The sequence below is a fragment of the Heteronotia binoei genome, chromosome 20 (assembly GCF_032191835.1).
Source record: "Heteronotia binoei isolate CCM8104 ecotype False Entrance Well chromosome 20, APGP_CSIRO_Hbin_v1, whole genome shotgun sequence".
In the NCBI taxonomy this organism is placed as follows: Eukaryota; Metazoa; Chordata; class Lepidosauria; order Squamata; family Gekkonidae; genus Heteronotia; species Heteronotia binoei.
In genome coordinates, this window is record NC_083242.1 from 11437583 (window position 1) to 11464511 (window position 26929).

At 49.1% G+C, this 26929-nt stretch overlaps 2 protein-coding genes across 2 annotated transcripts in view; both read left to right on the forward strand.

Moving 5' to 3' along the window:
- The first annotated feature begins 5021 nt into the window (after positions 1 to 5021).
- Positions 5022 to 8490, forward strand: ACTB (actin beta). Its single transcript, XM_060260751.1, has 5 exons — positions 5022 to 5179; positions 6194 to 6433; positions 6918 to 7356; positions 7467 to 7648; positions 8346 to 8490. Exons 1-5 carry the CDS (start codon positions 5057 to 5059, stop codon positions 8487 to 8489), a joined length of 1128 nt encoding a protein of 375 aa, XP_060116734.1. The 5' UTR covers positions 5022 to 5056; the 3' UTR covers position 8490.
- Positions 8491 to 18738: 10248 nt separating this feature from the next.
- Positions 18739 to 26929, forward strand: part of FBXL18 (F-box and leucine rich repeat protein 18) — a 46562-nt gene continuing 38371 nt past the window's right edge. The window contains exons 1-2 of the mRNA XM_060260747.1: positions 18739 to 18967; positions 21340 to 21540. Coding sequence (XP_060116730.1) covers positions 18755 to 18967; positions 21340 to 21540 — 414 coding nt within the window. The 5' untranslated portion in view covers positions 18739 to 18754. The remainder of the gene's footprint in view (positions 18968 to 21339; positions 21541 to 26929) is intronic.

Below are 26929 nucleotides of genomic sequence, written 5' to 3' on the forward strand. Positions count from 1 at the left end.
TCCTTTGTATATTAGGCCACACACCCCTGATGTAGCCAATCCTCCTGGGGCTTACAGCCGGCCCTGTATGAAGAGCCCTGTAAGCACTTGGAGGATTGGCCACATCATGTGGGTGTGGCCTAATATGCAAATGAGTTCAAGTTACAAAAAGTTCCTGGTCCAACTCTGGGATTCTAGGAGTCTAGGATTCTAAGGCAATGGCAAACCACATCTGCTCGTCTCACACCTGGAACTCCCCAAGGAAGGGAGTCTCCCGGAATCAGCCGCAATTCAGCGGCACGTTCTTCATCACCCTCGAGCTCAGAGTGGTGTATGTGGGTTCCCCCCCTCCACTTTGTCCTCACAGCAACCTTGTGAGGTAGGTCAGGAGAGGACCGACCCTATCGTCCCCCCATGAGCTTCAAAGCTGTGCAGGGTTACGAACCTGGGTCTCCCAGCACACGAGCCACGTGGCCACACCGGCTCAGCGTGGACTGCTCAGTCAACATGAACAAAACGCTTGGCGCATCAGATGCGTGCTACGCCGACGCTACACATTATAAGTTGAAAACCCTATACCTTTCGTCCGTTGGGGTTGAATTCGGCTGATTTAAAGCAGACCTGATCACTGGGAAGAAACACACCGGGAAAAGAGTTTCAGAGGCAAGCATCCTGGGGTTTTTGTTATTTAGGGAGGCATCCTTTACGTTAAGAGATGCGGTCTTATTTTGGAACCCTCTCAGGCATGTGGAGGTTCAGGAGTGGGCTCTTTCCCCCCGGCGCCTGGAAGAGAAAGCAACAACCTTGGGAGTCTTCTGGATTTTTAAACCCAGCGAGCCTGCCGTGAAGAAAACGCATTGGATGTGTCATCTCCAATCTGGTATATTTCGGCGGCAAACGCAGAGGTTATTTGAAGGGGATGCTGCCTTGAGCATCCACAGCGGATGTGCCGTGCACACTTACGCGGCTCTCTCCAGTTATCATCTCTCCCTGGACAATTGACTGGGGGAAGGTATCCTTGTCCAAGGGCTCTGAGAGAGACACCTTTAAGAGCGCAACCTAAGATTGTTTGGCCTGGGAGAGCGTTCCATTGCGCTTAGTACAACAGACCCGGATGGGGAGCTGTTATAGAACCATCTTGGGGATGCTGGCTTAGATCTAATGTGTCCCAGGTATGCTTAAAAGTGAGAAAGCTCAGTAGGCACTGGCTTCCGAGCAATGCACAGGGGTAAGGGTGTGGTGCGGCGCAATCTCCTGCACTCTCACAACTCTTCAGAAGTGTGCCCAGCCGCACTTCAGAGGAGGCACTGGCTGCTGTTTTGCATCGAGCACAATGGGCAACTGTTTTGGTTTAGGCACCCAAGAATCTCCCCCACCTCAGCCCCCCCCCCCTTCCCCGGTTCTCTGGAGGTTTGCTCAGAAGTCCGGTCTCATCTAACCTTGGCCCTGCCGGATGCTGCGGCGGTTTCATCCAGAGCAAAAAAGGGCCAAGTCGAGTTTGATCCAGAGCAAAAGGGCCATAGAGTTCAGGTCTATTCATTCCCAAGGAGCCTGCAGAGAACTGGAATTGTAATGCATGCTCCCCAAAAGAAGTGGTTACTCGGAATTTAAATAACCATTAAGTTCAGTTAGACTTATTCTTTTGGAACCATGTTCTGGAAGTGCTTCCCCATATTATTTCTGAATCTGACAACAGAGAGAGAGAGTGTGTGTGTGTCCAGGCCAAGAGAATAAGCTTTTTGCTGCCCAAAAGTGCGTGGAGACGGCCCATGTTTCCCAAAGGCCTTGTCCCCCCCCCCCCACCCCATTTGGGAAAGAATGAGAGGGAAGAGAGAACAGTCGCTGCAAAAAAACCCCAAAAATCTATTCATGTTACACATGCAATTCAAGTCCTGCACCCTTCTAGATCTCTGTCAGATGTGGGCTCCCATCTTTGCAAGGAAGAAAGAGAAGAGCAGAAACTGCGCCCATGAGAGGAACCCAATGCAAAAAAACCAGAAAAGCATCAAACGCCCTCCCCCACTCACACTTTTTTTTTTTTCGTTGCAAGGGTGGGGGAAATGCTGCAATGTGCAGAGAGAGAGAGAGAGAGTCGTGAGTGAGTGAGCGGGGCCCAGCCAATCGGAGCGGCCTGTTTCGAAAGTTGCCTTTTATGGCGAGAGCTCCGCCGCGCCGCTCCTATAAAACCCGGCGACGCGGCGCAGGAGGACCTAGCCGTTAAGCCGCGCTCGCCCTCGCTCCTCCGTGCACCCCGGTGGGTCTGCAAGCCGTCGCCGCCGCCGCCGTCCCCTCCCTTCAAGGGTTCCAAAAAGCAGATTCCTGTTTACAAAACCTTGCAACTTTTTAAAAGGTAGGCGATTATTTGCAAAAGCGAACAAATCAAAAGGGAGACTGGGGGATCATTGCATTGCTGGGCTGCTTTGGGTCGCATTGCGTGGGAGGGGTCGCGCGCGGTTGCTTTTAAGCGGTATTGCAAAGGAGGGAACGGGGGGGGGGTTCCTTAGAAAAGTTGATGACGTCCGCCCGAAAACGTGCGCTGCATGACCTCGCTTGGAGCGAGCCTGTTGGAATGAATGGGACGCCGCGAAGGCAGGCGGACGGTGCCGTAGGATAACCGGGGGAGGGGGGGGGGAGAAGAAGAGGATAATGGTGAAGTTTCTAGACCAGTACTGTAAATCGTTAATTTAGCAAGGTGGCTCTTGACCTGAGGTTGCCTGTTGACTCTAGTGGAGAGAGAGATCTAAGCCTTCTGGTGCGGTCTGTAAGGCTTGACAATTCGGGTTTGGGTTTAGCCTAGCCCGTTTTTTTTCTAATGCTAAAACGGAAGAAGCGGCTGGACTCTCAGTTCGGCGCAGCGGGGCTTTACTCTTAAGAAAGCCGGATGCACGATCGCACTTGTTGACGCATGTCTCCTCTCCCCCCCCCCAACTTAGCGTCTTCCGTCTGCCCTGTTCGGCGTGGCCCTGAAAGGCGATTCTCTCGCTTGGTTCTAATTGGATCTTTTAAGAGTCGTACGACGTGCGACGAACTTCTTGCAAGCAAAGCAAGGGGGGGGGGGAGAAAGCAGGGCGAGAGAGGCCGTCCTCTCCCACAAGGCGCAGGCCTCTTGGCTACAGCCATTTTGGGTGAGTGGGTGGGGGTCGGGGGGTGAGTGGGTGGGGGTCGGGGTGCCTTGGCATTTGCGGCTGTCCTTGCGACACCCTCCCCCGCCTAGGCGAGCTTGCTTTGCCGGGCTGCCTGCAAAACCCTTTCTGGGTTTTGTTAAACTGCACCCCCCCTTTTTTTTTTTGCTGGGAGAAGGGCCCCTTCTCTAAGAGGATTTGTGGTCCAGGTCGGCGGGGAGGTGGTGCTGCGCGCAGCTCAGAAAGTGGGGAGGAAGCGAGAGCCCGCTTGTTAAAAAGAGGGGGCGTCGTCGTCTCCCCCCCCCCTCGTTGCCTTCTAAGCCCCTTTCGAAGTGGGGGGGCAGGGAAGGATAGGGTGTGACTTGGGGAGGGGGGAGCGGGCTGTTTCCGGTGGTTAAAGCCGGCATTTTTTTTTTTATTCGAGCACATGGAGGTGGGGAATTGGGGGGAGGAAGAGGGCGGCGCCTTCTGGGGTGGGGAAAGGAAATCAATCACGAGGGTGCCTTTTGGCTAAGGGGCTGCCCCTCCTACTGCTGTGAGAGTCTTTGTTTCCTTGGGATCCTGCCCTACTGGGAAGGAAGGAGGGGCATCGCTTGTGGGGGGGGCACCTAGCCTGGGTTTGGAGGCCTTTCTTCCTTCAAGGGGATACAATCCACACACCCTCCCCCCCACTTAGAGCCTTCACAATCCCAGGTTCAGAGCAAAGGGCTGGATTCTCTTATCCTTGTAGCCTCAATTTGCTCCGGCGCATGCTTACTGCTGGAATGGCAGCTTCTAATTGCGGTTTATGGGTCCCAGCATCTTAACTGGCAGGTGACCAGTCCTCATGAACATTCGGTTGGGAAATTGTCCGGGTTCGTAGAGGGGTAAGATCTAAACCAGGCTGGCCCAACAGCAGGTTGCTTAGAGAAGGGGAGGGGGTCCAAATAGAGCCAGCTGCTCAGGTCTGGAGGGGAGGTTATACAAGGAAAAGGGAAGTTCTGGTTTTCAAATTAGACTTTGAACAGGTTGCTGGTTTTCTGTGCGCAGGAGACAAGTGTCCCCCAACCAGGCACTGTGAAACCTGGGATTGTGTTTTATCTGTAAGGGCTAACCTGCAACATTAGACGGGTCCCTTTCTTCCTGAGCCCGGAAATTATTTTATAACTGCATATCTTTATCTGGCATGGTGTGGATCATACCATCCTAGCGAGAGGGAAGGGGGGAGTAAGAACCACTATCTAAACTTTTTTTAAAAAACCACCCCAAACTGCTAATCAATTGTGAAGAGGAACAGGTTTGTCAAGAAAAAGATCCGTGAGAATTCAGTAGGTGTCTTCAAGATGCCTTTTTTTAAAAAAATGAGTTAATGTTTAAAAAAAACCCAACCCTATCAGCTTGCGAGAGACAAGACTAACTTGGGGAGCTGATCTGAGCTGCGATGAGTCGGGGTGACCCATCCTCAATTTGAAGCTTTTGGGGCCAATAATATCCCCCCCTCCATTCTGTCTGCAACACACATTTTAGACCAGGCCCTTTTTGTGTGTGTGTGTGTGTTCCTCTCTCTTGGGGAGTGGCGCCCAGACATATGCTCACTCAGTGCTCTCTGGGAGGAGGGGGGAGGGAGGGAAGGGCGTGGCCTCTCTGATCAAACCCTCCAAAAGCTGGCTCTCACCATTCCCTTTTATGGTAATAACACAGACAGTGTGCAGCGGAGGACTTCCTTTGTCCCGAATCGGTAGGAAGATGCAGTGCGCACCCTCTAGTGGTTGAAAAGGGGAAGTGCTCCCGAGATGACAAAACCCGAAGATGTCGGGAAGGAAGTGGGTGGGGTTGGGCCAGCTGTAGCGCAGCAGCGTGCTCCGGCGCACTGAACATCATTAGGTGGCTTGCAATTGAGATCTCTTCTTGCGTCAGTTGCAGACTCTTCAATCGTGTGACCTTTTTCCCCCCCCCCTTCCCTCTCAAAGATCGCCATGGATGATGATATTGCCGCACTCGTCGTTGACAATGGCTCTGGAATGTGCAAAGCCGGTTTTGCTGGGGATGACGCTCCCCGTGCTGTGTTCCCCTCCATCGTGGGTCGCCCCAGGCACCAGGTATGTACAGATGGAGATTCCGGCTTGCTTGGTGTTCAATTCAGGGCAAAACAAAACTGTTAACTTTCACGTTTCCACTCCACAAATTTTTTCTACCCTGTTTACATGACTGTGCTTGTGACAGCCTGAAGAACGCATAAGAAGCTACTCTGTGTTAAGCCGGATTTACTAGTTGGCCTAACCTAGTTTTAGTTAGCTAGACTAGCAGCAGTTCTCTGGGGCTTTCATTCCCAGCACTGATCGGAAAATTTTTTTTTAAGTACCTGGTACTACACTGTAGCCTGAAGTCAACTCTGTAGTTGATGAAAGGTTCTTTTGGTTAATGGGAAGTTGGCACAGATGGTAGCTAATAACATGCTTTGGAAACATGGTGGAAGGGAGAGAGTTTTTAGAGTAATCTACTCCTAAGCCACTGGGTGACCTCATCTTCTGAAGTGCCAAAGCTTGCTTGGGATAGGTCAGATCCCCTTGACCTCTGCCAGCAAAGATAAGGGGAGCCCTTCCCCTGCTTGCTGCCTTTCACAATCCACCTTTACGAGGCGTGTAAAACCGCACACCACACGAAAAGGGGGAGAAGCAGAGCTGAGACTAGGTGGAGGCAATGGGGGCAGTGCCCCCTCCCAGATCTGCCACACACAGGGCTTTTTTGAGCGTTCCAGCTGGCTTTGCTTCAGAGGGTGTGGACTAATATGCAAATGAATTCCTTGCTGGACTTTTTCTACAAAAAGTCCTGTGAAACAATGGTGATGTCGGGATGTGGCCTAATGCAGATAAGTCCCGGCTGGCCTTTTTCTACAGGAAAAAAAAGCCCTAGCCAGACACAATCTCTCCTGGTCCCCGGCACTCCCTCCAGAAAAAAATCCTAGATACAGGCCTGGGGAGAAGTCAGGATTTTGTTAAAAGCAAGCTCCCAATTGGCAGCCTTGGTGTGTTTTTTTTTGGTGGTGCGAGGCTCAAGCCAGAAGTGTTCTGCTCAGTCTTGATTCCTGAGCCCCATGCCTTCTCTCCTCTCAGGGTGTGATGGTCGGGATGGGCCAGAAGGACAGCTATGTCGGTGATGAGGCACAGAGCAAAAGAGGTATCCTGACTCTGAAGTACCCGATTGAACACGGTATTGTCACCAACTGGGATGACATGGAGAAGATCTGGCACCACACCTTCTACAATGAGCTGAGAGTTGCCCCCGAAGAACACCCTGTGCTGCTAACAGAAGCTCCCCTGAACCCCAAAGCCAACAGAGAAAAAATGACACAGGTAAAACACACTGTGCGCATTTTCCACCCATACACTCCAGTTCAAATAGCTTATCTGTCAACATTTCATTCATCTCAATTTCATTTCATTTTTTTTTTTTTTTTGCCAATCTCTGCAGGGGTTTTCCTTTCCTGGTCTGAATCTCTCTCTTGCTGGATCTTGAAAGGTTTCTGTTTTAATTCACTGTCCTGAAAACTTGCTTTCTTTCTTGACTCACTAAGTGATCACTTTGAAGCTCTTGCAGCCTTTCAACTAACTCTGACTTGCTTTGGTTGACCTCATAACACATAGTGTGGTGAAATGGGGAACTGGCACAGCGCAAGTGTAATCCTTAACAACTTGACCAGTTGCGTCGTTCCCCGTGTTTGACTGGCATGGGTTGATTTCCTCAGTGGTGGATATGGATGCTTATCCTCTGAGCATGACTGGAGTACATTATAGCCTGCCGGTGTCTTAACTGTATCGCTTTGCTTTTCCACCTTAGATCATGTTTGAGACCTTCAACACCCCAGCCATGTACGTCGCCATCCAAGCCGTGCTGTCCCTCTACGCCTCTGGCCGTACCACTGGTATTGTGATGGACTCTGGGGATGGTGTCACCCATACTGTGCCCATCTACGAAGGTTACGCCTTGCCCCACGCCATCCTCCGTCTGGACCTGGCTGGCCGCGACTTGACCGACTACCTCATGAAGATCTTGACCGAGAGAGGCTACAGTTTCACCACCACCGCCGAAAGAGAAATTGTGCGCGACATTAAAGAGAAGCTTTGCTACGTCGCCCTCGACTTTGAGCAGGAGATGGCCACCGCCGCGTCCAGTTCGTCCCTGGAGAAGAGTTACGAGCTTCCCGACGGCCAGGTGATCACCATCGGAAACGAGAGGTTCAGGTGCCCGGAAGCTCTCTTCCAGCCATCTTTCTTAGGTAAGTTGGGAGGCGTCCTGTAAAACCCCCTTTTTTGGAAGGTGTAATTGTCACAACTACGGGTCCTTTTGCCTGGTGCTAAAGTCTGTAATCCGCTACCTTTCTGCCAGGTATGGAATCCTGCGGTATCCATGAAACCACCTTCAATTCAATCATGAAGTGTGACGTCGACATCCGTAAGGACCTGTATGCCAACACTGTCCTGTCCGGCGGTACCACAATGTACCCCGGCATTGCTGACAGAATGCAGAAGGAAATTACAGCCCTGGCACCCAGTACAATGAAAATCAAGGTAGGCTTTCTATAGTGGTGACATAATGCCGTGTGCGTTTGCAGGGGACGGGAGCTCTGGCCTACCAAGATGGTTGCGCAGGTGTACAATATCTTGAGAGCTAGGGGTCGGTTTTGGGGAGCTGATCAGCGGCTTTGAAGAATGGTCTTGTCCAGGTGTGGGACTGCTCTTCTGGGCCTGCAAAGGATCCCCCAACAGCCCAAATTTTTAAAGGCGCTTTTGGCGTTACCCTATTTGTGGTGCCAGCTTTTTGTTGCATCTTCCTGACCGGGGGGCGGGGGAGAACAAGTTCATGTAGCCATCTTGTGACATCATGACAAGGATCAACCATTTTAGAAGATGATGATATTGGATTTATATCCTGCCCTCCACTCAGAATCTCAGAGTGGCTGGCTTCCTTTATCTTCCTCCCCCCACAACAGGCACCATATGAGGTGGGTGGGGCTGAGAGAGTTCTGACAAAAACTGCCCTTTCAAGGACAACTCTGCGAGAGCTATGGCTGACCCAAGGCCACTTGAACAGCTGCAAGTGGAGGAGTGGGGAATTAAACCTGCTTCTCTCAGATAAGAGTCTGCACACTTAAGCGCCTCACCAAACTGGCTCTCTTAACCATGACAGCAAACTTGTACCAAGCTTTTGGGCCTTGCCTCTCTGCATGCCTCCATCCCTCAATTTTCTTGCTTTCTCTCCCTGCAGATCATTGCCCCCCCAGAGCGCAAATACTCTGTCTGGATCGGAGGCTCCATCCTCGCCTCCCTGTCCACCTTCCAGCAGATGTGGATCAGCAAGCAAGAGTACGATGAATCCGGACCTTCCATTGTCCACCGCAAATGCTTCTAAACCACAAAAAAGGACTAGTTATATGACCATTATAACATTTTTTTCTCTCTTTTTTGACAAAAATATCCCCCGTAACTGCGCATAAAACGAGAGTTGAGATTGGGCATGGCTTTATTTGTGTTTTCTTGGCGTTTGACTCAGGATATAAAAACTGGAAGGTGAAAAGTTGACGGCGGCAGTCTTTTTTTTCTTTTTTCTTTTTTTAAAAAGAAAAGTGTTGGAGCGAATGCCCCCTCTCCCCCCCCCAAAAAAAGTTCTACAATGCATCTGAGGACTTTTGATTGTACATTTGTTTTTGTTTTTTTAAAATTGTCATTCCAATATTGTATAATGCATTTGAGAGGAGTTAAGCCAGCCTCTACTGGAGGCAGCAGCCCAGCCTCAAAGGGAGCAGAAATAACCACCCGATGTCCTAGCGGAGGTATTGCTTGTGTGTAAATTATGTAACCCGACAAGTGTCTTTGCTGTATGCTGCGCCTTAAAACAAAAACACACACTTCGGTCCTTTTAGAAGGTTTTTTTGCTCAAGCAAAAAGGAAAAAAAAAAGGGGGCTGTGGCTGTCTCTCTTCTTCCCAACCTAGATGTGAAGGCTTACAGTCTAACCCCCCCCCCCTTCCCATCCCGTAGGGGAGTCGTTACACAAACTGGTGCCAGTATGTACACAGGATACAGGGGGGAGGGGGCAAAACTGTACACTGACTTAAGAACAGTTCTGAATAAAAGATGCACACAATAGTAAGATATTTGGCTGGAGTTTGGTTTTTTGTTGGGGCGGGGAGAGAATCTTAACTTAGAAAGGAGAAGCGAAAGGATTAGACTATAGGATCATTGGATTAGATGTAGGATCATAGAATTCAAAGGGACTTCCCCATAATCTAGTCCAACCCCCCTGCACAATGCAGGAAATTCACAAATCCCTCCCTCCAACACTCCAGTGGCCCCTGTTCCATGCCCAGAAGATGGCAAAAAAAAAACCCCCTCCAGGATCACTGGCCAAACTGGTCTGGAGAAAAATTACTTCCTGACCGCAAAGTGGCAACCTGCATTTCCCTGGGCATGTAAGAAGAGGAGGCCATGAGAACTAAGTACTGATGCAACCCTTCCCCTCACGATCTGCCTAAGAATCCGCATTGCTGTCAGAGGGCCATCTAGCCCACCACCTCCAGAGGGGAGCCTCTTCCATGGGGAACTGCTCCCAACGGTCAGGAAGTTTACTCAAAAAACTCCTGATTTAATTTCAACCTGCTCTGGACCAGCCTTCCGAGGCAGCAAACAACCCCACACCATCCTTTATTCAAGTACTACTTATAGTTGCCCTTTGCTGCAAGTACGATCTCGACACCCAAGAAGTTTGTGCCAGTTTACAGGAGTCTCGAGTAGCTTTCGAAACCCTGCTGGCCTGGAAAATTCAATACTAGGCCAACAGTCCTTTCTCTACCAGAGCACACGTCTGCTTGGAAGCTTATCTGCTTCTGTCCGTGCGGCTGGAACGTGAGCTTGCAATAACGCGGCTGCAGCTACTGCGTGTAAGTAGAATCCTCGAACCCCAACCTTTAAAGGAAGGGCTGTCTTTCAGAGCCCCATGGTGTAGAGTGTTAAAGCTGCAGCTGCAGTGCTGCTTACGACCTGAGGTCAATCCCCAGCTGGAGCTGGGTTTTCAGGAAGCTGGCTTGAGGCTGATTCAGCCTTCCATCCTTCCTAGGTTGGTATGGTAAAATGAGTCCCCAGCTTGCTGGGGGGAAAGTGTAGATGACTGGGGAAGGCAGTGGCAATCCACCCCGTAAAAAGTCTGCCATGAAAGCAACATCGCCCCAGAGTTGGAAACGACTGGTGCTTGCACAGGGGAACCTTTCCTGTCTTTCAAGATAGCATCCAGTTAGAATTGTCTTGAGATGCAGACCCAATAAAAGCTACCGCAGAGTCACTGGCCCAGGGAGGCTGTCCCATGATAAAAAGCCTTCATGTGATAATGCTGCTGTCCTGTAGCCATCGAAGATACTCAGACTCCAGTCCTGGGTCTGAAGTAGTGCAAAAGTTACAGCAAGGTGAAGCAAAATACACATCTCCAGAGTTAAGGGCAGAACAACGTGAGTCCAGTGGGACCTTTTTAAAGCCCATCAAAGTTTTATTCAAGATAAAAGCTCTAGTTTGCGCGCTATGCCTGAAGAACTTGAGTGTGTGCATGAAAACACACACCCAGGGCTTGTAGCAGGAACTTCTTTGCATATTAGGCCATGCTCTTAGGTAGCCAATCCTCCAAGAGCTTACAGGGATCTTAGTACGGGGCCTACTGTAAGCTCCAGGAGGATGGGCTACAACGGGGGGGGGGGGGTGTAGCCTAATATGCAAAGGAGTTCCTGCTACAAAAAAATCCCTGCTTATACCTAGAATTAAACTGGGCTCAGGTATGACACACGAATCCAGTGGCACCTTTAAGACCTGTCAAGTTTTATTCACAAAGTGTATACACCTTGAATAAAAATTGGTAAGCTTTTGTAAAGCTTATCCCCAGAATTATACTTCCTTGGTCCGAAAGGTGCCACTGGTCTCAAAACTGTTCTGCTACTTGAGACCAACACGGCTGCCCACCTGAGCCAGAGTTTAGAGATCAATGGTTTGCTGCTTGTGCTTTTCTGGTATTCCATTCCTTGATGAAATTCAGTACCTACAGTGAAGGTCTGGTCTTCTGTTGGGTTGCTCCTTTCAGCTTGATGTTGGGAGAGCAAAGCAGTACTTTAAGGGGGGGGAACCTTTGATCTAGGACAGGGGTCCCAAACCACCAGTCTGTGGACTGTTAGCAACTGGGCCGTGAATTGTATAAGTATTTCATTATATATTACAATGTAATAGTAATAATCGTAAGAAGACATTGGATTTATATCCTGCCCTCCACTCCGAATTTCAGAATCTCAGAGCAGCTCACAATCTCCTTTACTTTCCTCGCCCGCAACAGACACCCTGTGAGGTGGTGGGGCTGAGAGAGCTTTTACAGCAGCTGTCTTTTCAAGGACAATTCCTACAAGAGCAATGGCTGACCCAAGGCCATTCCAGCAGGTGCAAGTGGAGGAGTGGGGAATCAAACCCGGTTCTCCCAGATAAGAGTCCGCACACTTAACCCACCACACCAGACTAATAGAAATAAAATGCACAATGGTATCATCCTGAAACCATCACCCCCGCCCCCCAGGTCCGTGGAAAAATCGCCTTCCACAAAACCAGTCTCTGGTACCAAAAGCCAGTTTGGTGTAGTGGTTAAGTGTGTGGACTGTTATCTGGGAGAACCGGTTTGATTCCCCACTCCTCCACTTGCACCTGCTGGAATGACCTTGGTTCAGCCATAGCTCTGGCAGAGGTTGTCCTTGAAAGGGCAGCTGCTGTGAGAGTCCTCTCAGCTCCACCCACCTCAGGGCTTCTAGTGTCCTGGCCCCACTGGTGGACCTCCTGGTTACACCTGGGTTTTTGGCCACTGTGTGACACACAGTGTTGGACTGGATAGGCTATTGGCTTGATCCAGCATGGCTTCTCTTATGTTTATGTAGGCCCTGTATTAAGAGCCCTGTAAACTCCAGGAGGATTAGCTATATCAGAGGTGTATGGCTTAACATACAAAGGAGTTCCTGCTACAAAAAAAGCCCTGCTTGTGAGTTTACCCCATATCTTGTTCCTAGTACAGTTCTTTTTACAGAATGATGATTTTCTATACTGCAAGTTTGACTGTCCCGGAAGAATATCCAAAGCAGTATTTCTGTATGAGCTTCGGCTCCCAACAAGGGAATTTTCTTTTTTTTTTTAGACCACGTATTCGGGAATAGAATTTAAGCTCCATTGTGGATTATCAAGAAGAGTCCTGTTTCTGTTTTATATTAATGTCTTATTTAAGGCGAGGAGCCCTGTGGTGCAGAGTGGTAAACTGCAGTACAAGCTCTGTTCACAACATGAGTTCCATCCCGGTAGAAGCTGGGTTCAGGTAGCCAGCTCGAGGTTGACTCAGCCTTCCATCCTTCTGAGGTCGGTAAAATGAGTACTCCGCTTGCTGGGGGTAAAGTGTAGATGGCTGGGGAAGGCAGTGGCAAACCACCCCATAAAAAAGTCTGCCAAGAAAATGTTCTGATGTGACATCACCCCATGGGTTGGTTAACAACCTGGTGTTTGCACCTTTACCTTATTTAAGGTATTTATAGACCTGACTTTTTCTTGAGTTGGGGTAACTATAAGAACAGACTGATTAAAAAACAGATGGGTGCAGTACTTTTAAAAAAGTAAAGGTAGTCCCCTGTGCAAGCACCAGTCGTTTCCGACTCTGGGGTGACGTCGCGTCACAATGTTTTCGCGGCAGACTTTAACGGGGTGGTTTGCCATTGCCTTCCCCAGTCATCTACACTTTCCCCCCAGCAAGCTGGATGCTCATTTTACCCACCTCGGAAGGATGGAAGGCTGAGTCAACCTTGAGCCGGCTACCTGAACCCAGCTTCCACCGAGATCGAACTCAGGTGAGCAGACCTTAGGACTGCAGTACTGCAGCTTTACCACTCTGCGCCACGGGGCTGCTGTGTACAGTACATTGAAACCATATTAAGACTAATCTAGGAGCCACTATAGCTGCCTTAATACTGACTCAAACCTTTGGTTCATCAAAGTATTGTTGACTCAGACTGCCAGCGGCTTCTCCAAGGTCTAGGTCTTTCATACCACCTCCTACCTGATCCTTTTAGCTTGGAGGCCATGGGGATTGAACCTGGGACTCTATATCGAGAAGATGTTCAAGGATGACCCAAGGCCATTCCAGCAGCTGCAAGTGGAGGAGTGGGGAATCGAACCCAGTTCTCCCAGATAAAGAGTCTGTGCACTTCACCACTACACCAAACTGACTCTCAGTACAGTCCGAAACAGTTATACCCTTTTAAATCCACTGATGTCAGTAAGCTTAAGAAGGGTGTAACTGTGCTTTTGGAATACGATGCGAATAACGTACACGCCAGGCTGTGTACGCCTGTGTTTCTGCTGAAGCAGAAAAGTCTGCCGTATGCCATGCTGGGTTTTTTTTCCCTCTACAGGCACATTATAAATGCTGTTTAAATTTATGAAACAGGGTGGTGGACACAGACACAAAATGGCTGTCGCAGAAAGTGAAGCCAATCGCAGAATGGCTACTATAGGAGAGGGAACCAACCACAAAATGTTGGATCAAGATTATATATAAACTCCAATAGAAACTTTACATTTCAAACAGAAACTGTGTGCCCTCACCTGGATAGCCCAGGCACACCCAATCTCAGCAGCTAAGCAGGGGTAACTCTGGTAAGTACTTGGGTGGAAGACCTCTTTGGAATACCAGCAGTTGGGAAGGCAGGGGCAGGCTGTATTTAGCCACGTCTCTGAATATTTTCCAGCCCTCCAGTAGGGGTCAGTCACCAGAAGCTGCCACTACTTCCAGGTGCAGAGACACACACACAAATACAGCCCCCCCCCAGTCTTTTTTAACAGAGTGCCTTTTACTCTACACATGGGGTATTGAACTCATTTGTTATGAGGGCCAAATCTGATATAAATGAGACCTAGTTGGGCCTATTTAAGATTAGGTAGCAGAGATATGCTATGGCGAACCTGGGCAGTATAATAAAAAGTAAAGACATCACCCTGCCAACAAAAGTCCATATAGTCAAAGCGATGGTATTCCCTGTAGTAATGTATGGCTGTGAGAGCTGGACCATAAGGAAGGCTGAGCGCAGAAGAATAGATGCTTTTGAGCTGTGGTGCTGGAGAAGACTCTTGAGAGTCCCTGGGATTGCAAGAAGATCAAATCAGTCAGTCCTAAGGGAAATCAACCCTGACTGTTCTCTGGAAGGTCAGATGCTGAAGCTCAAATACTTCGGCCACTGAGTGAGAAGGGAGCACTCCCTGGAGAGGACCCTGATGGTAGGAAAGACAGAAGGCAAAAGAAGAAGGAGACGGCAAAAGAGGAGATGGCTGGACAGCGTTACTGATGTAACAAACACGAATTTGAGCAGACTTCGGAGGATGGTGGAAGACAGGAGGGCCTGGCGTGACTTGGTCCATGGGGTCGCAAAGAGTCAGACTTGACTGTGCGACTGAACAACAACAAAAGCAGAGATATAAACTTTATAAAGGACACAGACAAACATAATTACGTTTTTAAAAAAAACTTAAAACATGTTTAAAACATTAGCACTCCTTGGTCTTAAAGAAGTTTTCTTTGTATTTATCTCATGAGATCCAGGGAACTGGGCAAAGGAAGCTCTGACTCCTTCCTTCCTTCTTTACCCAGGGGATGAGGAGGGGGAGGCGCCTCAGCCAATAGAAGGAAGAGAGTAGCTCTGCTGTGCGACTGAGCAAGCCTGGCAAAGGAAGCTGTGATGCAGAAGGAAGCAAGAGACAGGGAGAAGGAAGCAGATGACAGCCAGTTGCTCAGGGGCCTGAGAGGAGCCCTCTGGGGGCCTGATTCAGTCCCTGGGCCGCATGTTTGACACCCCTGATCCACACAATCAATCAGAAGCTCTGGGTAAAAGCCCCACCCATTTTCTAAAAGTCCTTGGCAGACGTAATGGCACCTGTGGGCACCCTTGGGGGACCACTGTTCTAGCCCTTATGGCTGCAAAGATGCATTTGAGAATGCAATGCCTACTGGAATTTCAGCTCCAGTTAAGCTTTTCTGGGGAGGCTCTTATATGCAAGGGACATAAAGAAGTGTTAAGTCTCTCCTTCACAGATTGCCCCAGGCTAGCAGGACCTTCCGTGGGATTCCTGGATTGTGCAAAGGGGTTGTTGCCCAATTTGCCTCCCCATAATGTTGCAGAAGAGGGCTTTGCAGGGTTTCACCTTTTTAAAAAAGTCTTGCCTACAGGAATTCTGGGAAAAGTGCAGCTGTGAACAGTTGTCCCTCTAAGCTGCTGAGTTAGTGTGAGGCAGCTCACAGATTTTTAGCCTCCAGCTCACATATTTTTGTCTTAGCTCGGGAACGATGCCCCCAGAGCGCACTAATTTATGCAGTAGCTCACAACTTTAATGTCAGTAGCTCACAAAGTAGAGTTTTTGCTCACAAGACTGCAGCTTAGAGGGAACACTGGCTGTGGCAACCAGACACAGCCACTGAACTATGTATTCAAGTCATCAATATATAGCTGATGGAGGATGGACTGCTACAGCACATATTTAACTTAAGACATATTACTTCTTTTTCCCTGGCTCTGTTCTTTACCTGTCTGTCCTGCACTCTTGAAGGAATGGATATTCTGGCTAAGCACGGCCTACCTTCCAGAATTTGTTAGGACAGTCTAGGAAACACCAAAACACTAATTCCCAAGTCGAGAATTCTTTGCATATAGGCTAAACCACACTCTTTAAATAATGTTACAGAACAGGTGTGCTCCCTGCTCATGATCAACTGGAATCTGTAGTCCACTTACTCACGTGTCACCACACCAATCTCCAGAATTCAGTGGCTACACTTGCTGCTTAGAAATACCTCAGGTCACTGAACCGCGTGGCAGCCATTTTGTTCACTTTGAATCTGTGAAGAAATCAGAGCTTTGAACCATTCTCTCTGTGTGTGGGATACTAAAATTGGGTGGTAATTATTATATAACTGGTATGCTGTTTTAGCCCCCTCGCAAGGGGAAAAAAGACTAGTGCACAGATAGATTGAAACAGCGATAAAAGCAGTCTTTGCTTCAGCAAAGAATGATGCATAAACTGCTTTCGAACATGAGAAAACGTGTTGGATCAAGCCAATGGCCCATTCAGTCTAACACGCTGTGTCACACAGTGGCCCAAACCCCCAAGTGCTTAGGTTTTGGTCTTCATTAGGGAAAAAGGTAAGGCATTATTTTTAAAATAAAATAGTGCTCAACCATAAGCCCAAGGGGCATCCTGTTATTGCGAAGAGCTTCTACATTGCTTTTGTAGCTTCTTTTACATTATGCTGTTAGATTTGTGACTCTGAGGCAGGATCCCACATCTTATTGAACCTGAGGGCATTTCTGGATTTTGGGGAATGGGGGTCAAGAGAGGAGGAGATTGGATTTATACCCTGCCCTTCACTACTTGAAGGAGTCTCAGTGTGGTTTACAATCTCCTTTCCCTTCCTCTTCCCACAACAGACACACAGTGAGGTCGGTGGGGCTGAGAGAGCTCTGAGAGAACTGCTCTTGGGAGAACAGCTCTGCCAGAACTGTGGCTTGCTCAAGGTCACCCAGTGGGCTGCATGTCGAGGAGTGGGGAATCAAAACTGGTTCTCCCAGGTTAGATTCCCCTGCCATGTGGCACCAATCACAAAATATCAGAAGTCTGCAAAACAAGGAGGCATCCTTTCACAACACAGACAGCTGTTTCCAAAGGGGCACTTCTCCATAGATCCAAAACTGACATTTCCTGTATTCCTTTGAAGCATTGCTGGCTACAGTTACCTGAAGGAAAACCTAGATTGCCTTAAGGACAAGGTGGTTTTGACCCCCCTCAAGCGCCAAGATTTTGCAACTGTACCTGTTATGTCCACAGTCTCCAGTTTGTGCTCTTTTGCTGGTGTTTATGCAATGCTGGTTCTGTGAACTTAGGCAGATCATGAGAGAGGGCAGGAAGGCTCTCATCAGGGGTCATTTTGTAGAAAAAGAGGTGCTGGAGCTCATTAGCACAACTCATTTGCATATGCCACACATCTCTGATACCACCGGAAGGTGTACTAAATTATATCAGCTCCGCAACTGCTTTAAAATGCTTCTGGAATTATATTTGTCACAATAAAACCTTACTCCCATCATACTTTTAAAATTGCTTTCTGCTATGTGGCCACAGTGGTTTGATGAAGATTTCCGTCTTCTTTATATGTTTTAGTTGTTTTCCCATTTTTTTGTGGAGGGAAATATTAGAAAGTTTGTCAAATCTGAAGAGTTCAGCAAAATTCTAACGGGGTTTGAACAGAAGCAATTTTGGGGGGTGGGGTGGGGGGTGGGGTTAAGAAAGCACAATAAAATTTAGAGGTTCCAGAGCTCCACTCCTGTGAGGCCTGATTCTTGGTGCCCTTTCCTACATGACCAGGGAAATGCTGTTTGTCCCTTTGTGGCCGGGAAACAATTTCCCCCCAGCCCAGGCAAATGCATTCTGGATTTTAGGATTTAAATGATTTTTAAATATAATTTCGGGATTTTAAAAAAATATTTATGAGGCAAATGCAACTGCCATTGCACTGTTATATGATGATGAAGAGATGGATGGAATCAAGCCCCCAGTTAGGGTTGCCAATCCCCAGGTGGGGACAGGGGATCCCCCGGTTTGGAGGCCCTCCCCGCCCCCGCTTCAGGGTCATCAGAAAGCGGGGGGGAGGGGAGGGAAATGTCTGCTGGGAACTCTATTATTCCCTGTGGAGATTTATTCCCATAGAAAATCATTGAGAATCGATCTGCGGGTATCTGGGGCTTGGGGGTGGGGCTGTTTTTTGGGGTAGAGGCACCACATTTTCAGTATAGCATCTAGTGCCTCTCCACAAAATACCCACCAAGTTTCAAAAAGATTGGACCAGGGGGTCCAATTCTATGAGCCCCCAAAAGGTGCCCCTATCCTTCATTATTTCCTATGGAAGAAAGGCATTGAAAAGGTGTGCCGTCCCTTTAAATTTGATGGCCAGAACTGGAGTTCAATGATGCTTGTCACAGCCTTGATCTTGGCTCCACCCCTAATGTCTCCTGGCTCCACCTCCAAAGTCTCCTGGCTCCACCCCCAAAGTCCCCAGATATTTCTTCAATTGGAGTTGGCAACCCTATCCCCAGTTGCTGGCTTCTGCAGGTGCTACTGTGGGATTCTGCAAATGAAGTCTAAAGATGTGCGAAATTCTCATTTCCCCCCCTCTTCAGGTTGTGTGTGTAGAGCAGGCCACACTCTTCCTTCAGCGCCACAGTCAAAAATGGCGCTCTAGAAAAAGGTCATTTTTTTACACTTCAGTGGTAGAGGAAGAAACCTTTGGATTATATTTATTATGTGTTTATATATTTATTTTATATTTATTATTACATAAATATATTTTATGATTATATTTATGATTATATATTTATTATGTATTATAATTCAGCAGCAGACAATGAAAGCACTGCGACGTGGAAAAGGGCAGAGCTGCGAGGCGATGCCACCTTCAAGATGGCGGCCGGGGCGCGGCGGGCGCCGAGGGGAGGAGCCACGCCCCTCTCAAGATGGCCCCGGCGGTTTCCTGGCCCCCCCCCCTCTCAAAATGGCGGCGCGGGAGAAGCCGGCGGCGACGATGGACGAGCCTTCGGAGAGGGAGGAGGAAATGAGGACCAGGCTGCGCCGGAAACGCAGCGCTGCTCCTGAGCCGGCAGGGAGGAAGCCGTGCGGGGCGGGAGGCTGCGCGAAGCGGCGTTGTGGTGGCCGAGCATCCTCTCCTCCTCCACTCGGCGGCGGGGGAAGCGCCCTCGGGGGCCTGCCGGGGACCATGGCCTCCTGCGGCGAAGAGGTAGGAACCCTCGGTTACCATGGCAACCGCGGCCTAGGTGGCTTCCTTCCTTCCTCCCCTCCTCTTTTCTTTGCAGACGGAGCCTCTCGTGGGTGGCCATGGCAACCACCCTGACCGTAAAGGAAGCCCCCTTTGCAGCCCCCTCATAGGAAAGTCGCCCCACACTAGGCTAGGGTTGTCACCTCCAGCCTGGAGATTTGTGAGAGGGGGGAACGGAGGGAGGGCTTTCATCCAGAATATGTAAAGGTTTATTTATTTCACATTGGAAATAAACCTTCCACCTCCACGGGAACATAAAGCTCTTCCATTTTATCCTCTCCGTTGCTAGGGTTGCTTGGTCCTTTCTGGCCTCTAGCGGAGGATGGGGTAGGGTTGGGTTGCCAGATCTGGGCTGGGAAATTCCTGGAGGTTTGGGGATGGAGCCTGGGGAAGACACGGGCCTCAGTGGGCTAGAATGCCATAGAGTCCACCCTGCAAAGCATCCGTTTTCTCCAGAGGTGACGTCTGCAGTCTTGACACGAGCTGTGATTCTGGGGGATCCCCAGGTCCCCACCTGGAGGCTGGCATCTCTACCAACAACCCTTTGAGGTAGATTATGCCGAGGGGGTGTGTGACTAGGCCAGGGCCACCCAGTTAGTTTCTGCAGCATTGTGGCAATTGTGGGTGAACTCCTGGAGATTGGCAGGTGTCTCATACCCAGTCAGGTGGCCTAATGGTCCGTTTAGTTTTGCAGTGACTCTTTAGATAAGGGGTGGCCAAACTGTGACTCAGGAGCCGCGTGACTGTTTCACACATATTTTGTGACTCTCAAAGCCCCATCAGCCAGCTTGGAGAAGGCATTTAAGTTAAAGTTGCTTTCTTTCTACCTCCCTCCTCAATTTGTTTCCCTCCCTCCCTCAAACATTTGACATTCATGTCTTCCAGCTCTCAAATATCTGAGGTTTTTCCTCTGTGGCTCTTACTTTAAACAAGTTTGGCCACCGCTGCTTTATTTACTCAAGTGGAGTAAGGTCTTTCTCAGCACCTGTTACTGCCTAAATGAAGATACTAGCTGTTGTACCAAGGATCTTTTTATGTGCAAAGCAAACTCTATACCAATATAATAATACCATGTGTTCAAACAGGTGCAATCGTGGTGGGTCTTTAGTTCTGCAATAGTAGCATGTACGCTTGAACACATGAAACTGCCTATGCTAGGTACTATGAACAAACATACAATGTGCAAATACTTGATTTTTCTTTATACATGCATTAAGTAATTCACATGTTACTTTCAAGGCAAATACTGCTAAACACATGATTTAAACCTCATGTTTTCCAAGTCCTGGAAATGAGTGGATCTTGGCTCTTTCTTACAACTGTCTTGCATGTACATGCATTCATTGTAAAATGTAAACAAGACTCCTGGTCTGTTGAGGGTCAGTATCGCCTTCTGTGATTGGGAACTGCTTTCCAGGATAGAGGCCTTTTCACATCACCTGGTATGTGTTGCTCTTAACTGGAGATGAGTGGGATTGAACCTGGGACCTTCTGACTCTACCCCTGAGCTGTGGATCATCTAAACTAGCATGTGTTTGACCCATGGGGCTTCCCTATACTGAGTCAGGTTTATCCAGATCAATATTTTCTATTTTCTCTGGCAGTGGCGCTCTGGGGTCTTAGGTAGAGATCTTTCCTGTCATCTATGACCTGGGATCCTTTTAACTGGAGAGACCAGGAATTAAACCTGGGGACCTTAGGCGCTCTACCACTGAAACATGACATTTCCCCAGCTAGTCACCTCTCTGCCAGATTTGCTACATGAGATGTTTTATCTAGAGATGTTCTTTCTGTGCAAACACATCGTTTCACTCTGTGTCTCTTCACCCCATGCCTGTAAACTCTGATGTGGAGCTGCCTTATTCTCAGTCAGTCCCTTGGTCTTCCAGGGTCAATATTGTCCCTGAAATATTGTCTAACTGGCAGTGGTCTCTGATAGGTTTCTCCCCACATCATCTCTTTTTTAAATGTTTGGTGTAATGGTTAAGTTCACAGACTCTTTATCTGGGAGAACCGAGTTTGATTCCACACTCCTCCACTTGCAGTGCTAGAATGGTCTTGGGTCAGCCAATAGCTCTCGCAGAGCTGTCCTTGAAAGGGAAGCTTCTGGGAGAGCTCTCTCAGCCCCACCTACCTCATAGGGTGTTTGTTGTGGGGTGAGGGGGAAGGTAAAGGAGTTTGCGACTGCTATGAGACTCTGGGATTCAGAGTGAACGGTGGGGTATACATCCAATACCTTTTTCTCCTTCTTTAGAGATCCTTCAAAGATGCTGGGGATGGAACCTGGGACTTCCTGCATGCCCACTTGAGCCTTGCGTTCTCTTTTCTTGCAGGCAGCAGCCGTTGAGGGCGGCGAGGAGCTCTCGAACGGCATGAACCTGATGGACTTCTCGGACGAGATCCTCTTGCACATCCTGAGGTACATCCCAGTCTCCGACCTCATCCTGAACGTCCGGAGAGCGTGCAGGAAACTGGCTGCTCTCAGTCTCGACAAAAGCCTCACCCACTTGGTGAACCTGCACAAGGACTACCAGGTGAGGGAGATCCCCAGGGAAGCGCCGTGGTGAGGGAGGAGCCAGGTGGTTTGGCCCTTTCTGGAAGCGTTGGGCTTTATTCAGCTCTTTGTGTTCATGCGAGGGGGCTGGATATATATAGAGAAGGTGTTTTTACAGGTGTTACCTGTTTTAAGACAAAAGACACTCTCTGAGATGTTTCTTTTTTGGAGAGAATGCCTTTGTTTTTCACTTATCCCCTTGTCCTCATTTGGGTGTTGGATTGTAGGGGGTGAGGCTAGCGTTGCTGGGTCTGATTCGAGAAATAGCTGGAGACTTTGGGGGTGGAGCTAGGAGCAAGGGTGTGACAAGCACAATTGAACTCCAAAGGGAGTTTTGGCCATCACATTTAGAGGGACTGTGCTCCTTTTAAAATGCCTTCCCTCCATTTGGAATAATGCAGGCTAGGGACACCTTCTTTGGGGGCTCATAGAATTGGACCCCCTGGTCCAATCTTTTTGAAATTTGAGGGGTATTATGAGGAGAGGCATTGGATGCTATGCCGAAAATTTGGTGCCTCTATTTAAAAAAAAAAGCCCCCCCCCAAGCCCCAAATACCCTCAAATCAGTTCTCCATTATACCCTATGGGATTGGGTCTGCATAGGGAATAATGGAGCGCCCAGCAGACATTCCCTCCCCCCCCCCGGGGGGAGGGCCTCCAACCTGGGGGAATCCCTGTCTCCACCTGGGGATTCATACACAACAGGGAACCACAGTGTACACATAATTTAGAAACTCACAAAACGCTGTGTAAATATATTCCAAGTAATTTTGTTGTACTCACTCAAAACATCATTTAATCATAATTATTCATAATTCATATAACTCTTCAGTCCAATTCATAGTCCAAAGTTCATAAATCAAATCAACTCCAAAAGGAAATCCAACCCTGGATGCTTGAAGTCCTGTTTGCTTGAAGAGGTACCTGTTGACTTCAAGCATCCAGGATTGGGTTTCCTTTTGGAGTTGATTTGATTTATGAACTTTGGACTATGAATTGAATTGAAAAGTTATATAAACCCGCCTGGGGATTGGCAACCCTAGGTGAGGCAAATGTTAGGGTCCTTACCCAGCCCCATCTCCTCCACCTGGCAGTGGGGAGAGAGAGTCTGGTCAGCTACACTCCGAATGCTGTTTCTCTCTTGCTGATGTTGTTATTAACAAGATTTTTACCCCGCCTTTCTGTCCCCATAGGGTCACCAAGGCAGCAGCTAATGAATGGAAACATTCCGCTTAAAATCTCCTCTTTAAAGCTATTAAAACCAGAGTTTAGACTAACTTCAAAAGATTTTTAAAAAGACAACAGTTCAAGTAAAATAAAATAAAAAACTTTTTAAGGCATTTGTTGCATTCACAGATCACGCAGTGTCAAGAAATCACAAACGGGGAAAACGCCAAGAGTTCAAACACCGGGGAGGAGGAAGGAGGGATGTCATCCTGTTTTGTTCCTGCTGAGCTGGTTTTAATGTGGTTGTTGTGGTATTTTTTAATGGGGATTTTAAATGCCTTTTAGAAAAGGCAGAGGAACGTTCAGCTCAGTAGCTTTTTTTGTTTTTGCAGACCTTCTAAGAACTCATTACCGGTCATTAACATCCTCTGTAAATATTTGCACTGGAAGTCACCTTGAGGCCAGGAGTTGGAAGATCTGAACAATCTTAAATAAATCTCTCCTGGCATTTCCCTTCTTAGACCAGAGGCATCCAGCTGATGCATTCTGATGGCTCTGACCAAGCTGCTCTGAGGCCGTTCCCCCGCCTTTTGTTGCCCCTCCCTCCGGAATAAGCTTTGTCTAGTAGGCTGAATGTATTGAAAGGCACACATAAGAACATCAGAACATAAGAGAAGCCATGTTGGATCAGGCCAGTGGCCCATCCAGTCCAACACTCTGTGTCACATAAGAACAGAAGAGAAGCCATGTTGGATCAGGCCAGTGGCCCATCCAGTCCAACACTCTGTGTCACACAGATGCCAAAGAACCAGGTGCCATCAGGAGGTCCACCAGTGGGGCCAGGACACTAGAAGCCCTCCCACTGCGGCCCCCCCAAGCACCAAGAATACAGAGCATCACTGCCCCAGACATAAGAGAAGCCATGTTGGATCAGGCCAGTGGCCCATCCAGTCCAACACTCTGTGTCACACAGATGCCAAAGAACCAGGTGCCATCAGGAGGTCCACCAGTGGGGCCAGGACACTAGAAGCCCTCCCACTGCGGTCCTCCCAAGCACCAAGGATACAGAGCATCACTGCCCCAGACATAAGAACAGAAGAGAAGCCATGTTGGATCAGGCCAGTGGCCCATCCAGTCCAACACTCTGTGTCACACAGTGGCCAGAAAAACCAGGTGCCATCAGGAGGTCCACCAGTGGGGCCAGGACACTAGAAGCCCTCCCACTGCGGCCCCCCGAAGCACCAAGGATACAGAGCATCACTGCCCCAGACATAAGAACATAAGAGAAGCCATGTTGGATCAGGCCAGTGGCCCATCCAGTCCAACACTCTGTGTCACACAGTGGCCAGAAAAACCAGGTGCCATCAGAAGGTCCACCAGTGGGGCCAGAGCACCAGAAGCCCTCCCACTGTGCCCCTGCCCCCAAGCACCAGGAATACAGAGCTTCACTTGTCCCACACAGAGTTCCAACAATACACTGTGGCTAATAGCCACTGATGGACCTCTGCTCCATATGCTTATCCAATCCCCATGCTCCCCCCCCAGTTTGAAACAGACGCAGAGGTCTGTGGATTGTCCTTCTCACTCAGGTTCTCTCTGAAAGCCTTCAAGCTTCTGTTGGCACAGGTTTCTTATTATCTCGATGGTCAGCAGTTCTCAGGGCCTGGGGGGGAAGAGGGGGGCTCCGGCTCAGCAGAAGAGCCTTTCCTTTGCATGCAGAAGGTCCCAGGTTCAGTCCCCAGCATCTCCAGTTAAAAGGAACCAGATAGTATTTGATATGCGAGATCTCCACCTGAGACCCTGGGGAGTCGCTGCCTGTCTGAGTAGACAACATTGACCCGAATAGTCTCATTTGGTAGAAGGCAGCTTCTTCTGTGGTTGGGGTTTTCTGGTATTTATGTGTGCATGGAAGTCACAGTGATCTCTGGTGACTGATCCCTACTGGGGGCTTGGAGGAAACTTGGGGAGGTGGCTGAATAAATCCTGCCCCTGCCCCCCACCTCTGGTATTCCAAGGAGGTCTCCCATCCATGTACTTGCCAGAGTCGACCCTTCTTAGCTTCCGAGATCCAATAAGATTGGGTTTGCCTGGGCTATCCAGGTCAGGACTTTTTCTTTTTTTGTATTTGTGTGTGTGCATGCACGCACCTGGAAATCGTGCCAACCTCTAGTGACTGACCCCTACTGGGGGCATGGAGGATATTCAAAGAGGTGGATGAATAGAGCCTGCCTCTGCCTTCCGACTGGGTATTCCAAGGACAGTCTCCCATCTAACCACTTGCCGGAGTCGGCTCTGCTTAGCTTCCAAGATCTAACAAGATTGGAGTTGTGTGGGCTGTCCAGGACACGGTCTTCATATGTATTCATGCGTCCTTTTAAACCTGTTGGCAGCACTTCACCCTTCCCAGCTGCCATTAGCGAAATATTTCACTGGCCTCTGCCATTTTTGTGGCTCCTAGCCCGTCTCTTCTTTGTAGCCCAATGAAGGCTGAGGTGTCGCTGACAGGCGCAGAAGCAGCATGCAGCTTTGAGGTGGGTTGTGTGTCACTAGCATTGTGCTATTTTCCTTGCGGCAAATGAGCTCTAAAGCTCTCAAGGTGTCACTTGGCGTTGCAGTCATCAGGTGGTGGGCATGCACTATTGAACAGTCCACATTTTCCTATAAGAACTAGGCAGGGCTTTCTTTGCAGCAGGAACTTATTCGCATATTAGAGCCAGTTTGGTGTAGTGGTTAAGTGCGCGGACTCCTATCTGGGAGAACCGGGTCTGATTCCCCACTCCTCCACTTGCACTGCTGGTATGGCCTTGGGTCAGCCACAGCTCTAGCACAGGTTGTCCTTAAAAGGGCAGCTTCTGGGAGAGCTCTCTCAGCCCCACCCACCTCACAGGGTGTCTGTTGTGGGGGAGGAAGGGAAAGGAGATTGTGAGCCGCTCTGAGACTCTTTGGAGTGGAGGGCGGGATATAAATCCAATATCTTCTTCTTCTTCTTTACTTGCACCTGCTGGTATGGCCTTGGGTCAGCCATAGCTCTAGCAGAGGTTGTCCTTAAAAGGGCAGCTTATGGGAGAGCTCTCTCAGCCCCACCCACCTCACAGGGTATCTGTTGTGGGGGGCAGGGCAAAGGAGATTGTGACCTCTCTGAGATTCAGAGTATAGGGCAGGATATAAATCCAATATCATCTTAGGCCACAGACCCCTGATGTAGCCAGTCCTCCAAGAGCTTACAGGGCTCTTAGTACAAGGCCTACTGTAGGCTTCAGGAGGATTGGCTACATCAGGGGGGGTGTGGCCTAATATGCAAAGGAGTTCCTGCTGGGCTTTTTCTACCAAAAAAACCCTGGACTCAGTATCACTTAGGCTTCTTAAGGATTCCTGAGCCCTGACTTGGATGGCCCAGGTTAGTCTTATCTCAGGAGCTAAGCAGAGTCAGCCCCGGTTAGGACATGGATGGGAGACCCCCAAGGAAGCTCAGGCTTGCCATGCAGAGGCAGGCCATGACAAAACCACCCCTGAGCCTCTCTTGGCTTGATCTGGATGGCCCAGGCTAGCCTCATCTCATCGGATCTCAGGAGCTAAGCAGGGTCAGCCCCGGTTAGAACTTGGATGGGAGACCCCCAAGGAAGCCCAGGGTTGGCACGCAGATGCAGGCAAGGGCAAAACAGCTTTGAACAGGAAAGGTTGCATCAGTGCTTAGTTCTTGTGGCCCTTTCTTACACACCCCGGGAAATGCTGATCGCCGTGTTGGGGTCAGGAAGCCATTTTCCCCTGGTCAGTTTGGCCAGGGTTCCTGGAGGGTATGTCCCCCTCCCCCTTGCATCTTCTGGTTATGAAGCAGAGGTCACCGTGTGTGGGGGGTGGGGGGAGGTATTTGTGAATTCCTTGCATCGTGCAGGGGGTTGGACTAGATCAGGCGTGGCCAAACGTGTAACGTAAGAGCCACATGAAAATAATGCCAGATGTTTGAAAGCAGGAAGGAAGGAAGGAAAATAGATGGGGGAGGAAGAGGAGGAAAGAAAGCCACTTTAACTTTAAATGCATTTTCCAAGCTGCTGACTGGCTTGGCTTGGAGAAGGGATTTAAAGAGAGAAGTGCTTTCTCCAAAGGGTTGGGGCTTTGACAGCCACATGCAGTGCCCCGGCCACAGTTTGGCGACACTTGGATTAAATGACCCTGGAAGTCCCTTCCAACTCTGTGATTCTGTG